The sequence below is a fragment of the Helianthus annuus genome, chromosome 13, assembly GCF_002127325.2.
Source record: "Helianthus annuus cultivar XRQ/B chromosome 13, HanXRQr2.0-SUNRISE, whole genome shotgun sequence".
Taxonomy (NCBI): domain Eukaryota; kingdom Viridiplantae; phylum Streptophyta; class Magnoliopsida; order Asterales; family Asteraceae; genus Helianthus; species Helianthus annuus.
This window is the reverse complement of record NC_035445.2, coordinates 46,725,908-46,741,332: the sequence shown is the minus strand read 5'-3', so window position 1 is coordinate 46,741,332 and position 15,425 is coordinate 46,725,908. Positions and strand designations below refer to the sequence as shown.

Below are 15,425 nucleotides of genomic sequence, written 5' to 3'. Positions count from 1 at the left end.
ATATATATATATATATATATATAGTAAATGTAAATCTAATTATTAATTTAAAGTATTATAAATACGATATACGTTAAATGGTATTTAGTTATAAAAATATAGATAGTGAATGTAACTCTTTTGGAAAGTGCAATCTAACTCAGTCTGCCTTAAACACTGATTCACCCTAAAACTGTTTTGACCTAAACTCGTTTTGACTTGAACCAAAATAAAATTTTATGTGACTTCTGAGTTCTGACGCGACATGCTATCTGACCCGACCAGACTAATACGTATTATTAAATTTCAAATGTCTTACTAAAAGAAATTTATAATTAAAATATTAAATTCAACTAATTAATACATAAAAATATTATGTTTATTGAATATTTCAATAACATCACAAGAGAGATAAAATGGCATATGACAAGTTCTTTACCAAAATAACTTTTTTATGTGACATCTTCTGACGCGACATGTCACACCCCAACTAATGGTGGAAACATCGAGGCGAGATGCAATAGATTGCTCAAAGACAAAATAACCCTAAATTTGCAACAATAAATTAAAATTCAAAATTTTATTTCATTTCACTAAATCAAGCATTACATTGTTTATGAAAATGGAAAGTACGACAATTGGAATTTCAAAACTAACAATATTAAAATGCATATATTAAAACTAGGTGAGTATCTAAATCCACCAAGTCCTTTCTTGCGAAATCATCATCAAATACAACATTTATAAAATATTCGTCAACACAAATTATATAGGTGAGCATACTAGTATGTCTACATAGCATAAGTATGAATAAAATCTCAAATCCACATGTTAATTGTATACTGAGTCATATAATCATACTAGCATGCAAGACTAAATATCAAACCAAAGTTTTCACTTGTGTAACCTTTTCACCGAAGTGAATAAGACTGTAAAGATTGAATACTTAACAATGACCCAACACATGGGGCGATGTGCTAATTCTATAGCGATATACATGTTAAGGGAGGCTTTTTAAAGTTAATGATACATAACATGGCATAAGATTGTTCTAGCATGTTTTGTGATTTAGCATAACAAGTAAGCATGTTAAAGGATTGAGTGCTTGCAAAAGATTGATTGTATGTGTGTGATTGTGTATTTAATTATGGATACATGTTGCAACCCAAATAGTGTTTAAAACGTAAAATGGGTCAAGTATGAACTCACGGTTAGCGAAAATTTTCCACAAAGTGTGAGCGAGCGGATTTGAATGATGGAACACTGAAGTTACCATAAAATGGTAAACAAATTTATATAAGTATGAGGATTTTACGATTAGAATATAAATGAAAACTTACAAGTATGAAAATACATAAAACGTATCTTGTCTAGATACTTATCTGGACACTATTTTTAGTTTGTGTTTTTCTTGAGTGTTACACCCATTAGAAATCCAAAATAAGGAGTTTAAAACTAAAATAATTTCCACCTTAACACAAAAAATCCAACTATGGTTTTGGTTGATATTATGGTTTGGTTTTTGGAAGTATATTATATATGTATATTATTAGGTATATTATAGTCATGTATTAGAGGTAGGGTAATCAACTAACCTCAAGATTTTCATCATTGCACAAAATCACCACATGGATTATTCAGATGGTCATGAATAAAAGTATGAATACATAAATAAACTATCTAATTCACTAAGTAACCAAGTGAGTTTAATTAGACGAGTGCTTCCAATATTGTTATGGTTGGAGACTTGGTGTAATTTGCTCACTTTAGTGCTTGGAAGTTACTTTGAGCTTTACAAGATTAAGAAAATGGAGGTGTGTGACCTCAAAGTTTCTGGAATCATACCTTAACACAAGTCCTTCAACAATAGAACTTGTTGGTAACTCGATTCGGTGTGCAAAAGTTCCAAGAAACAAAGTAAAGTTAACATAGGTTTAAAAGTTTAACAAAAATCCTCACTTGGACCTCAAAAATGGTGACATACCATATTTTTTTACTTTGGTAAACATGTGGAAATGCTCCTAGAGGTTATCCAAGAAAGGAGAAGAAGAAAAAAAAGAACAAGCTCAAAACTCACTTGTTTTGAACTTAGAACAATCTGCCTAACTTAAGGAATTTGATGATTATAGGGTGTTAAAAAGAGTGTTTGGAGTGTGGAAAGTGTTTAGGAGGTGGTAAGGGGTTGTATTTATAGTTAGAATTAGGGTTTGGGTGTTAAATGAGTTGGTTGGAGGTTCAAAGGAGGGAAATGGAGCCAAAATTCGCGAGTTGAAAATGAATCTGCTAGACGGGTTCCATACGGACCGCAAGGATGTTCCATACGGTCACATGGACCGTCAAAAATCCAAAAATTTCATTTTTGGTCCTTGTGGTTATTGGGTTGGTTTTTTGGGGCCATAAACGCATCGTTAAACATGTTTTGGACATTTTAAGGTGTATCTAAGTATGTGTAATGTATGAATTTCATACCGAAAAAAATGTAGTCTCGATGTATGGCTCGGTTTTTAATTAAAAACGCGTATTTCGTGATTGTTTTACGTATTGTGCAAGTATAATTAAACAAAATGATATAAAATATAGTTTCCATTATGATCAAGTTTCAGAACTACAAGGATTGAAATTGAAATACGAATTACAAATAAATGAAAAAGAATTGGAAAAATACGGAACGTTACACGACATGCTATCCGACCCGACTAATATATTATTAAATATCAAATGTATTATTAAAAGAAATTTAAAATTAAAATATTAAATTCAACTAATGAATAAATATTAAATATTATGTTATTAGTTAAAAGATATAAAATTTATATTTATAGAACTTATGTCATTAAATATTATGTTTATTGAATATTTATTAATATCACAAGAGAGACAAAATGGTAAATGACAATTTTTTAATGTATTAATACTTGTACCAAATGCATTATAGATTTTCTTAAGTATCTTTAAATTGAAGTTAAATTACAAGTTTACTCTAAAGAGATATTTTATAAGGAAATAGAGATAAACGTTTCAAGATATATACAACTTAAGTAAATATGGACATAAAGGATATCACCACCTACACAATGAACTATAATTGATTGGGTGGATGTTAACAAATATATTGTGTGTCCATTCCTTGATCCTCGATTAATAGGTTTTCTCACTATCAACTTTGGTCTAAAATCGGTATGGGCCCTCATTTACAAGTTCTTTTAAGCTTGAATATTGTGAGAACTAATGTCTTCTCTCTTGAAAGGTAGAGATCATCTATGTGTAGTCAAAGTACTTAGAGAATTGATGAATACAATACCTAGTTATCATTGTTTGAAAGGTTGGTACTGTTGAATGAAAGTTGAAGTGTGTTACTATTGTTTGAAAGGTTGGTATTGTTGAATGAAAGTTGAAGTGTTGAATGCCATTGATTGATAATTAATGATAATGATGGTATTTGATCAATATTGAAGCTGTGACTACTGATACAAAGTCGTTGCCGACATCAGAATATAGTACTAAAGCAATAAAAGTTACTATAGATGTCTTGTTATTCTCGTTGATAACTAATATTTAGGGCTGGCTCCATAGGCTTGCCAATTTAGGTACGGACCTAGGGTCACCAAAAAATTATGGTCTCCAAGTTTTTAGAAAGTTTTTATATATAGTATATGTACTAAGCCCAAATAAATACATTTATTTCAAAATTAAACTAGTCTTTATTGAACAAGTTCAAAGTAAATATTGTTTAGCAAAAAAAAATCCAGTTTCAAAGCCCATTTTGTATTTATTTCCAGCTATTACAACACAACAACAACCATCGACCTAATCATCATTATTCAGCGGCCTAAAGTCCCTAAAATACAACCGTAATTATCGTTCCCACTTACCATCGCAACATGCTTTCAATTTCTAGGCTATTGGCTATTACTAAACGAAAAAAGTAACCGTTATCACCCATGGCGACGGGTCCATCGGGATTGGAGAAGAGTTTATGAGTGAAATTAGAGCCTCCACTTCATAGTTCGCTTAGGGTCTCTAAAAACGTTGAAACGACCCTGCTAATATTGATGGGTGAGTTAATAATTAACAACTTTAGGTTTTGTTATTACCAATATGGGTCAAGTGTTGAAGAAGGCTAACTTGCTACTTATGGCAATTTAGTATTGAAGAAGAAGTAAGTTGTAGTTGATAGCAAGTTACTACTGAGGTCAATATTTAGTATTATTTTTTGTATCTTAGAATTTATTTTAAATATAAAAAATGATTGAGGTAGAATTTTTATAAAATGTATATATGTTTAACGTTGTTTACTCAGGGTTACTAGCATCAGAAAATGATTATAGTACGTGAATATCTGTTTAGAAAACATATTATTATTTACATTTATTATTAAAATAATTGAGTGCCAACCACCAAACTTGACCACCTCGACTTTGGACTTTATTGCAACTATCCCGACAATAAGTTCCACATTTAATTTTTCTGAATACTTTTTATGCCAAAAATCAATTTTTATTATAAAAGGTATTATTTGATTATAAATTTTGTGTAACTATAAACTTAAATCTTATTAGTTTGATTGGTTAGCAAAGACCTTTTTAGTTTTTATATTTAAAAAGTAAAATTACTGTATTATTAGTGTTGTATGTATAAAAATAATAATTAAGATTAAATAAAGTTTATTGGACACGAATTATTTTCATGTTTTCAAAGTTTGCAACGCAGATGTTGTGAAATTTACATATTGTGATTAACTGAATATTGAAATGTAATGTTTTTAAATTTAAACATGTATGATTGTACTTTACAATATAACTAAATAAAAGAAAAACATTCTTTCGTGTCCATTCCTGGAAAGTAGAGATGTGCAAGCTGCAAACGTGTTTTAAAATGATTATTCTTGCAGCAAATAAGACTGGTGGGAGTGAGTGAGTGACAACGGGGAAGGGAGAGGCGATGGGTGATGTGGTTGTGCTGAAGCAGTGGCGGAGCTTGAACGGAAACTCGGCAAGGGCCGGACTCTTAAAAATTTAATATTTTACACTAAAAAACAATTTTTTTCGGAAATTTTTGGTAAAACTAACACTACGCACGAAAGTCGTCTGGGGCCAGGGCACCAAGAGTTAGTGATATGTAATATTTTCTTTTCTTTTCTTTAATTATACATCATTTACCAATTTAGTTTGATTTTTAATAACTTGTCGTCGTCACTACCAACACTACTAGAAAACTAAGCAATTGCGACCAAATTTTGCGACTAACATAAGACGGTCGCAAAATTAGTGACCGATTTGCGACTAAAACCAAAACAATCGCAAAATTAAAGACCAATCCATATTCGATCGCAAAACGGTGGCAAATTTTGTGGCCATATTTTTGTGGTCGGAAAACAGTCGCAAATACGAGAAGAATAAAAAATAGCAAATGTTACGACCGTTTAAAGCAATCGCAAATAAAAAAAAACAAAAGAACGAAAGTTGCGACCGTATAAAACGGTCAGAAATACGAGAAATATATAAAAAAAACAAAAGTTGCGACCGTAGATACAAGAAAAAATAGAAAAAGTTGAGTTTGAAGTGGAGGATACGGATGGCGATAATGATGAAAAAGTTGAGTTTGAAGCCACAACTTTAGCTGACGAGGATTTCCACATCTTGCTTAATTTTGACGATGAAGATTTAGAGTGACGGGTTTGTTTATTATATACAGTGGTTAGTTTGTTTGATTTAACATGTAGTGTTTGTTAATTTTGACTTTTGTTTAATTTTGACTTTGTTGCTGAAATTTGGTTTGATTTTGACTTTGAACATGGTAGTTTACTCTTTACAGTTTAATGGTATGGTATATTATAGTTGCTTGCAGTTTAGTTTCTACACTTTCATGAAGTTTATTTTATAATTCCTGCAAATGCCACTTGTTTTGTAATCGTCAAATGGGTCAAAGGCTACACAAATGCCTGTTTTGGCTGCAAGTTTGTTTAATGGGTCAGGTTAATCGTCAAACGGGTCACGTGACTGCCAGTTTGTTTAATGGGTCAGGTTAATCGTCAAACGGGTCACTTGCCTGCAAGTTTGTTTAATGGGCCAGTTTTGTAATGGTCATCTATAGGCTGCAAGTTTGTTTAATGGGTCAGTTTAATCGTCAAACGGGTCACTTGACTGCAAGTTTTTTTTATTGGGTCAGTTTTGTAATGGTCATCTATAGGCTGCAAGTTTGTTTAATGGGTCAGGTTAATCGTCAAACGGGTCACTTGACTGCAAGTTTGTTTAGTGGGTCAGGTTAATCATCAAACGGATCACTTGACTGCAAGTTTGTTTTGGCTGTAAGTTTGTCAAATGGGTCAAATGCCGCTTATTGGTAATTAACTGCAAGATACTATGAAGCCACTTTCTAGCCTATGAAACTTTATCCATTAAACTAGTTAACTGGTATGAAAAGTTGAATAGTTTTTTTACCCTGATATCAATAAATCAATAATGACACTTTCTAGCCTATGAAACTTTACAATCGGCAGAAAAGTCAAAAGTCAACTCTGGGAAGTCAAATGCAGCAACATTTGACATTTTCTAGTCTACATCACAAGAGCAATCAAATTGTTACTAGTTTTGTATTTGCATATTTATGTATAGAAGTTTGATCAAAATAGGTTCTTTTAAACCGTTGGGTTAATCGGTTTATTCATGAGTCACACGGGCAGGTTAGAGGGTCACGAATGATGGGTTTTGGGGTACAAGTCAATTTAGCAGTTTATTGTGGAAGACTTGAAATTTAATTAAATTGTTATTAGGAACATATCTTGAATATCGTGGGTCATATTCCTATTCTGCAGGTCAACTGAAGTTAACGGTAAAATAAATTAGAAGTCAAATGCTTGTGGTAAGTGGTCATGTTTAGGGAGTTATTGGGTCAAAATTTGCTATGAATATGGTAAAGGGAGGAGCATGTTAATTAGTTATCTGAAGGTAAAATTTGGACAAGGGATGAAGGACCAGATCATGGAAGTTAACGTAGAGTATATCTGGATTTTGATGATCTGGATTTGATCAAACCTTCTAAAAAGTGGGCCACAGTCAACTAGAAGTCAATGCAGTCAAAAGTCAACACTTGAAGTATGAGAAGTCAATGCAGGAAAACACTCCAAAACAACATGAATTATACACTCAAAGTTGGAATTCTACTATGTTACCATATGACATATGAGTGAGAGCATAAAGAAAACTGCTACAATGCACTGGATACAACTGTTTGGTTTGCTATCTTCTATTGGTAAGCATTCCTAGGTCCAAAGTTTAGACAGTATACATGGGCTTAAAAATTATTTTTTTTTGGAAGCTGGGAAAAAAAGTGTTGACTTTTTTGGTCAATGCTGACCGAAAAGTCAACAGAAGTCACACTCCACTGGGTTGGATGACAATTTTAAGGCAGAGGGGAGTGATAAGCCTTTGGGCTTGTAATTTGCAAATGTGATAAGCCCAGAGACCACTTAGACTTTATTTAAGGGAGAATTTGCAAATTATATAGAGAGCCCATAAATAAATCGACATGGTGCAATTATATGTGGGCTAAGATTAAGCCCAATTTAAATTGGAACTCATATATGTGACACGATATTTCAACCATAACCCTATATAGTGTATTTAAAACTTTATTAATGTTGATGAAGTAATATCGTGCATTGCACCTTTATAAATACCAAGTTATAATACTGAAAAGCTTTCTTTCATGTTTTAAATTTTTATAAATAATCCCACAATCTCTTTAAAATATAAATAATCCCTTTAAATTTTTCATATCCCGCTCCTAATTCCCCCAATCTTTGACTCTGCCCTAGATAGGCGAATGGGCGATTCCCCAATCGTTCCTCCGCATCACCGAAGATTCACCAGTTGTTCTGCATAAAACCTAGATCAATGACTCCTTAATCGTTCCTCTAACCAATTTCTGTCACACTTTTGCTGGTACATTGAAGTTGTTCTCGATTTCACGTCGTTTCACGGATCTAAGGTATTTGAAGGTTAATTTGATTCTATTTTTTGTAATATCATGGCACGTAGTACAGCAGATGCCGGCAGATGTCGTGGTTTTGTGGCAGGAGGCGGCAGAGGGCAAGGTGTGGTCTCTTATTCTCCCTATTTCCTGCCCTAATTTCTTCATATTTTCTGCTCGTAATTACTAAATCACTGTTATATTCTAGGTTTAGGTTAACCTAACTGATTTGTTTATCCATCATGTGTTCGATTTCGATATGATAACTGTAGAAACTGTAAACATAGGTTGTTCGAGTGAGGATTTAGGTTGTTTGAGTGAGGATTTAGGGTTATTTTACAGTTATTTTATACAGTTATTTTGAAAATATCTTATATGGATTTACAGTTATTTCATACTGTAGAAACTGTAAACATAGGTTGTTCGAGTGAGGATTTAGGGTTTATGGATGTTATGATTTATGAATTCGTACACAGTGCGAGTAAATGAATTATCGATTATGTTTTTTGGTTTGATGATATCTGGATTAAACTTATAGTGCATAACTTTAATTCAACTTTGAGATGGTTTGCTTGGAGAACTGCGTGCATGATTGTTGTTTTAACTTATAGTGGTTGCTTGCTGATGCTCATACAGTACCAAGCATGCTATATATGTCTATACTTTTAGTAATGTATATAATGTCTCTACAGTTAAAATGTTAGATATAAGCTGTTTTCTTTGTATTTAGCTTATTACTAACTAGTACTTTTATGTAATCATTTGTGGCAGGAGGCAGCAGGGGGCAAGGTGTGGTCACTGAAGAGAACATGGCAGCAACAAGAGAACTGGGCAACAACAAGAGAACAGGGCAGCAACAAGGTATATAAGCGTGTAATTAGAGTTCTTTTTTAATTGCCTATTAACGTGTAAGTGATTTGCGCTATAATAGTAAGATTTTATCATATGTAAGTTAGTTATGAGATTTTATCATAAGTAAGTTAGTTATGAGATTTTACGTAGTTTTACACTCTTGCTATGTTTAGTTTTATACTCTTGCTATGTTTCTTCTTTGACGAGACGAGGGTATTAATGACATTCCACAAAGTAAAACCGGCATAGATTCCTTTCCAACGCTAGTAGCAATGACTGCGATTTCCGACGTTTGTGTCAAGTGGGCCAATTTGATCGTTTGTGCGATATTACTAGCTAGTACTTTTATGTAATCGTCAAAGGTGAGTTATAGTCTTATAGATCGAATGCTTAAATATAATGGATAACTGAAGAAAGTGTTAAAAGATATAATAAAATAGTTATACTTATATATTTAAATCGTCAAAGGTGAGTTATAGTCTTATAGATCGAAGGAGGGCTTGAACCTCCGACCTTGTGGTTAACAGCCACACGCTCTAACCAACTGAGCTATTCCAGCTGTTTGGTTTTTGGTATTATGTAAATAATTTTATCTTTCATTATTAACACTATATATAATTAAAACTTTATTAAATAATTAAAGAATACCAATTTCTGAGCACTTTCGAAAAACATAAAATATTATTTCAAGCATATTCTAATATCATGTTTTAGAATAACTACAATATTGAATCATGTTTTAGAATAACTACACTTTTGAACTATACAAGCCACAAGCTTCACCATTTATACTTAGCAGTAACAAGAACTTCTTCATACTGATGAGCAGCATTATCCCAACTCAAATCCTGCATCATTCCCCTATTCTGAATCCCCTCCAGCTCGATTTATACTCTCGATACGTGAACAAACAGTTCCCGAGTGCATGAATCAGCTGCCCGCTCTCTGCTCGATGAAACGTCCATCCTAGTCCCGACTCGTTATAAGGATCAAACGGCTGAACCGTATCTTTCAACCCACCCATAGCATGTACAACCGGTATATTTTTCTTTGTATTTAGCATAATACTAACTAGTACTTTTATGAAATCGTTTGTGGCAGGAGGCGGCAGGGGGTAAGGTGTGGTCACTGAAAAGAACATGGCAGCAACAAGAGAACTGGGCAGCAACAAGAGAACAGGGCAGCAACAAGGCAGTTTTGCGAAGAAAAAACTATCTGGAGGCAGTGTTACCAAACTTTCTGTTAGTTCTGTTCCAAACTAAAGAGGATGTAAGTTTTTCATATTTAAGTTCTTTTTTTATTTGTTTTCTGATTTACTGAATGTGATTCAGGTTCCAATTTGTTTTGTAAGGGGAAATAGTCGGGTTTGACCGATTTGAAGCCATGTTTTAACTGGTTCAGGCTCGGTTTGAGTGGGTTCAAACTGGTATCGAGGCTCGGGTTGGCTTCAAACTAGATTCCCTAAAACTGGCTTCAAAATCAAGTTTGGTTCGGGTTCAAAATCGGGTTTTATTTTTCTCACCGCGACACCTAACAAATGGGCTGGACTAAAATAAACCAATAGCTCGGGTTTTATTCTTATTCTTATACTTCCATTCTCAAATCCTCAACACATCTTCTGCCCACTTTTAAATTAAGATTATAACTTCACATATCTGGTGTTTTTTTATAAATAATAAAAAATTACATAACAATTTTATTGTATCTATATTATTGGTTCGGTACTGCAAAGTATGGTAAATTAGGTTGTATTTGTAGGTAAAATATGAGGGATATCTTTTGGAGAAGTATGGGGAGGAAAGTAGCCAGCACCGAGAACTTGACAAAGAATTGTGGTACCGAGCTTCAGGGGGAAAGAAGAGAGGTAAAGTATATGGGTTAAGCAATCTTAAGAATGATTTTAACGTTTAGCATCATGGCAAACAAGCCCAAGAGGTATGTTTATTCTTTTAAGTTGTTTGGTTCAAACATGTTTAAACTCAAATATTGACATTATTTTTTCATGCAACCACTTCTCAGTCAATAATATGTTAACTTTTGTATGTATATTATTGAAAATAGGCTATTTAACCTTAGAAGTCAAACTGATTTTCTCTTTATTATATTATTGTATTAGCAGCTAATAAGTTTCATAAATTGTATAAATTGTGATATTGTTGGCCATTAATATTTCACTTTGCATTGGTTTTATTAGATCGAAAGGTTGAACGTGATTATTGCGGGATTGGTGGTGGAAAAAGAGAAAGATAAGGCGGAGAAAGAGGCTATGAATGAAAGGATGGCAAACATTGAAGCGATGCTAAAAGCTAGGTTTCAAAACGTATAATCATCGACTTATGTTTCAAAACGTATAAACACTTTGTTTTGAATATGTATTTTGTTATGAGAACTTTGGTATTTGATGTTTCAAGTGGGATGTTTTATATATTTGTGAAAATTTGATAATATGTGAAACTTAAAATTGACATTATATGTAGGTTAAAATAGAAAATGTATAAAAATAATTTTTAAAAAATAATAGAAATTGCGACCGCAAAAATGGTCGCAATTCTTCAAAAGACAGGCGGTCGGAAAACGGTCGCAGTTTGTAAAAGACAGGCGGTCGGAAAACGATCGCAGTTTGTAAAAGGCATGCGGTCGGAATACGGTCGCGTCAAGACCGTCACAACCGAAGTCCCACAAAACTAGGAACAGTCGCAATATTTGTGACCATTATTAAAGTCGCAAAACCTGGGTCGCAAAAGATAGCAGCAGTCGCAACTTAGTCGGAATAGAGCAATTGCGACGGGTGTTTTCCCGATTGTAGTTCCGGTCGGAAAACAGTCGCAACAGGGCAATTGCGATCGGTTTGCGACCAAAATTGCGGTCGGAAAAACCTAGTTTTCTAGTAGTGCAACTTCCAAATCAGTGTCGCCACAACCTCCGCCACCGCAAACACTGCCTCGTAATCGATGCTGCCACCACTGTGCCCAACCGGTACCTCCATGCAGGGCCGAAGGTTATCAACCATATGTATCACAACCATCAATTTTTTTTTATTTTGTATACCAATCACTTGAACAAATTTTAGTTTATATCCAAATTCTTTATAAAAGCATCAGTTTTTTAAGGAAAAAAAACTTATGTGAAGCAAAACACCATCCAATATTATACGTAGTAAGAATATTCGTTGGATGTTTGGATGGTTCATGAGGTCCCCTAGCCTTTTAGGGACCAAACCATAATTAAGCCATTTAAAGACCCACCATCAATAGTTTATATAAACCAACCAGAAAAACCAGTGATTGTTTCACAGCCTTTTTGTGTTACTTAGTAAAGTGAATTACATAATTGAAAGGCAAAGAAAACTGGTGGATTAAGTATTAACATAAAAAATTAGGTTCAAAATTGTGGTAAGGGAAAATCAATTAAAAAAAAGTAAAATTTCAATGGTGGGACCAAACCTTGAACTTGAGACCTTTACATTACTTTGTAAATAGTTTTTTCCACTTCATCACTAACATCTTTGTATATAATAAATAGATATATATACTAAATATATATATATATATATATATATATAAAAGGCTTATAAAATCCTTTCGAGCTCTTTGAAAACTTGGGTAACGGGCAACGACACGGATTGAACGTCCCTAATTACAAGAAAGACATAACTTTTGGATTTCTTCTTAGGTGATCTGAGATTGATTCAATATAGACTATAGTTTAATTTAATGGGAAATTATACAATTATATCCTATTAAATCAAAGAATGTTTTGTTTAATGGATAAATGCCAAATGGTATCCACCATCTTTTATTTAATTTTTAATTTTAAGCAAGTGTTTTCTCTATAATATTATTAGTTACATAAAATGAAAAATATGTAACTTAGTTGATTGGTAGTCTAACTTCGTTGTGAGTTTGAATAATGTAACTTAGTTGATTGCTATAGGTTGTGAGTTTGAATCCTACTAGCTCTATTTTTTTCCTTTCAAATTCCAACCTTTGTTTTTTCAAACTCTTATTTTAGTTCTTATTTGTTCTAAGTCTTTAGTTTTAACTTTAATTAATCCTTTAATTTATTTAAGTTTTAACTTTAATTAATCCCTTTAATTTATTTAAATTAGAGTAAAATGCAATTTTACCTCCTGAGATTTGACCCCGCTGACACTCTTACCCCCTAATTCCAAAATCTTATTGTCTTACCTCCGGATAAGTCCCATCTGCATCAACCTTGGCCCATGCTGTTAAATGACTTAGCAGTTCTATTTGTTTTCATGCAAAATGACAATTTTACCCTTTCATATTAACCCCTATTCTTTGTAACTACAAATAATCTTATCCCCTACACAACTCTTTATCATTCCCGCCTAAATTGGTTGACCAAGGCAAAGTCAAAGCATGCAACTGTTATGAATGTTATGAGACTCAAATGCACATCAGTTCCTCATCCTAATTCCAAAACTGAGATCATTTCATAATTAAACGAATGCCCAAAACTGTGATTATTCCTAATCAAAACTGTGTAGATCATTAGCCGTGACAAACCTATAATGCCCTAAACTGTTATCAATAACTGTGATCAATCGATTCAACTGTAATCCAAATGCACATCATCTAATCCGATCAAGAGGTAATGCTAATCAACATATAATGGCCATTATATCAACAAAGTTCAACTGCCTGTTTGAACTTTCAAAGTCAAATGCACAAATATGATCAATTGCATGTCTGAACTTCCTGTTATGACCAACATATAATTCCGAATGCTAAAATATGATCAACCAAACATTATTTAATTAAACATAAGTTCATTAGAATATCATAAGATCATCATCCATATTTAAGTTAGCACGCATAAATATTTAACATAAGATCATCAAAATATCCTACAGTTATCCTACATAAATATTAATCAGAAGGTCTTGATGGTCACTACTGAAGCCTTTAATTATCAGGGGGATACTAGAAATTGAGGAAAGGGCGGTCGTACATTGTGACCACAATGTGGAACACCACAGCTGTGAAGGATATGCGTATCCTCATGTCACACTGTGATTCCCTGTGGGCCCAGACTTGGGGTTTATGCATGACGATTGATATCAGTTATCACAATACACAACGGAAGATGGAAATAAAGTAAATGAAATAAAACAAAAGTTTGAAAGTAATAATTAAATTTATACAAGTTGTTCGTTTGAATATCCATAGGCGGATCGAATATAAAAACCGAATTTAGACTAATGGGTATTTTTCGTGGAGTAGCAAGTTCCAATATGTCTAGACTAAGCCGCTCCAGACTATTCTGTATTTGTTAATTAACATGCGCTTAGTCTTTTGAAAATACGTCAGTTTTCATTGGTAAATACAATTAACCGACTTTTTTGAAAATCTTTCCAAAAGTTATTTGATACCATTTGGTATATCATTTATAAATAACTTGGGACAAACTATATCTCATTGTTACCAGTTTTACATGCTTGTCAATACATTAGGGACTAGAAATCATGTGTCGGTACTTGATTAATCGATACACCACATTTTCAATATCATATAAATATATAGCATTAGCGTCTGTCAGGTGTATGCCTACACCCCGTGCTTAAGTCGTAGCCATTTGCAATTAAATAAGTCGGGATATCCAGGACACGGTCGTATTAACCCCCATGTGTTTAAGTTATCAACCAAAATGGATTAAAACGGCTCATTTGCATTTCTATGACACCATTCGCCATTTTTCAATACTCGACCAAGTGGCTAATGCCATGTCCCAAGCCTTTATAAAATAAAATAGGCTAAGAGTATTTATATGTGCTAGTCTTTATAAATATCAATGTTAAGCACAACTGTAATTCAAAACAACCTAAACATAGGCACAATTTACTGGAGGCTTCTAGTCTAGAATGAATGGAAATATGATCCATCAGAACGTTAATGTGTCATTTATAAGTCATTGACTTTGACCGGTTAACTTTATATGCTAGATTAAGCGTTGATCGGATAGAATGTGTTTTATACCATTCCGAGTGCAAGGACTCGTGTAATATAGGTTAGATAACTAAACATTCTAATTAGAACTAAATTTGAAAGGTTTTGACCCGATTCAGCTAGTTTATATATTTTATTCTATTTAAACTAGTCGTACGCACATATATGGTGTCGGGTGGTCGAATAGGTCTATGACAAGTCCATTATGCTAAAATATATTTTATAAGGTTACAATTTCAGCTTCAAAGTCAGATTATAATTATATTTGGTTTTAAAACCATTTTTATGCCATAACCGCATTTTCGGCATTTTAAAGTATATAATGTGGACTTGTCAAGTAACCCGCTAATTGATATGATTAGAAGGTATAACCTCAGAGGGTTATTCCCTACAATATTAATGATCATATAACAATCTTTAATTGTAAAACTCTATTCCGTTTTTATACAAAATATCTGAAAAATTCGTAGGATTAGTACCCATATTTATTTTTAAAACCTAAAGCTTACATGTCTAGGTTAACTTGATAACCCAGACGAACCGACTTAATGGGTTATTACACAATTAAATTACAGTCAAAGACAATAAGGTTAATGTTATACACAAAACTTTTCCACGCGTGATCATATTTTATCTTTTTCAGAAGATGTTCTC

At 33.0% G+C, this 15,425-nt stretch overlaps 1 protein-coding gene and 1 non-coding gene across 10 annotated transcripts; one reads left to right on the top strand and one right to left on the bottom strand.

Annotated features, from left to right (window-relative positions):
* The first annotated feature begins 7,674 nt into the window (after positions 1-7,674).
* LOC110912466 lies at positions 7,675-11,229 on the top strand. 9 transcript variants are annotated; one of them, XM_035981528.1, is made up of 6 exons: positions 7,675-7,922; positions 8,019-8,074; positions 8,722-8,811; positions 9,904-10,071; positions 10,561-10,737; positions 10,997-11,229. In XM_035981528.1, exons 2-5 carry the CDS (start codon positions 8,027-8,029, stop codon positions 10,711-10,713), a joined length of 459 nt encoding a protein of 152 aa, XP_035837421.1. In that variant the 5' UTR covers positions 7,675-7,922; positions 8,019-8,026; the 3' UTR covers positions 10,714-10,737; positions 10,997-11,229. The 9 variants fall into 9 exon arrangements, with proteins under 9 accessions (XP_035837421.1, XP_035837416.1, XP_035837419.1 ...); XM_035981523.1 differs by having other exon boundaries at positions 7,676-7,922; positions 8,004-8,074; positions 8,729-8,811; XM_035981526.1 differs by having other exon boundaries at positions 7,678-7,922; positions 8,024-8,074; positions 10,561-10,666.
* On the bottom strand, positions 9,288-9,361 carry TRNAN-GUU. The gene has a single exon. It is a non-coding gene; the product is annotated as a tRNA-Asn (tRNA).
* Positions 11,230-15,425: the final 4,196 nt, after the last annotated feature.